Below are 573 nucleotides of genomic sequence, written 5' to 3' on the forward strand. Positions count from 1 at the left end.
TGACTAAACATCATTACTTTTTTTTATTTGTCATTATACTTATGACAGTCATTATCACCATTCTCATTACTATTTAGCTAGTTGGCAACTCAGCCACTTGTTTTTCATTGCCATACTACACATTTTGTGCCAATTACTAATCTATTAGCAGTGTTAGGAATATATATTTTTATTGCATGGAATGAAATAAAGATACATAAGTAAAATATCAAATATTCGTGAAATGATGAAGGAAAAGAATCAGCTAATTTGCCAGCTAAAAACACGAGATTATTTACTCATTCATTCATTGTTTTTAGTCATCGTTGCTAATATTATTGCGATCATTAATAGAGCACAACAACCATAATTAACATGAACCTAATTAACCTTATTCACAGCTGATGTATGGTCCTCCGTTGTTGCCTGTACACTGATCGCGGGCGTCGTGCTTTGGGCGTTGATGTGGGCGTGGAAACGTGTGTTTGGTGGGCGTGGCTTCAAGCTGAGTGACGCCCTAATGTACCCGTGCAGTCTCCTTTTGGAGGACCCACCCACTGAACCACCCGATGCTACCTCGGCTAGGGTGGGTTA

At 38.7% G+C, this 573-nt stretch overlaps 1 protein-coding gene across 1 annotated transcript in view; it reads left to right on the top strand.

The window, feature by feature from the left end:
- Positions 1 to 573, top strand: part of LOC119581925 (glutamate receptor ionotropic, kainate 2-like) — a 19,524-nt gene that overhangs the window by 13,178 nt on the left and 5,773 nt on the right. The window contains exon 8 of the mRNA XM_037930099.1: positions 381 to 565. Coding sequence (XP_037786027.1) covers positions 381 to 565 — 185 coding nt within the window. The remainder of the gene's footprint in view (positions 1 to 380; positions 566 to 573) is intronic.

This window comes from Penaeus monodon, chromosome 15, assembly GCF_015228065.2.
Source record: "Penaeus monodon isolate SGIC_2016 chromosome 15, NSTDA_Pmon_1, whole genome shotgun sequence".
Classification (NCBI taxonomy): domain Eukaryota; kingdom Metazoa; phylum Arthropoda; class Malacostraca; order Decapoda; family Penaeidae; genus Penaeus; species Penaeus monodon.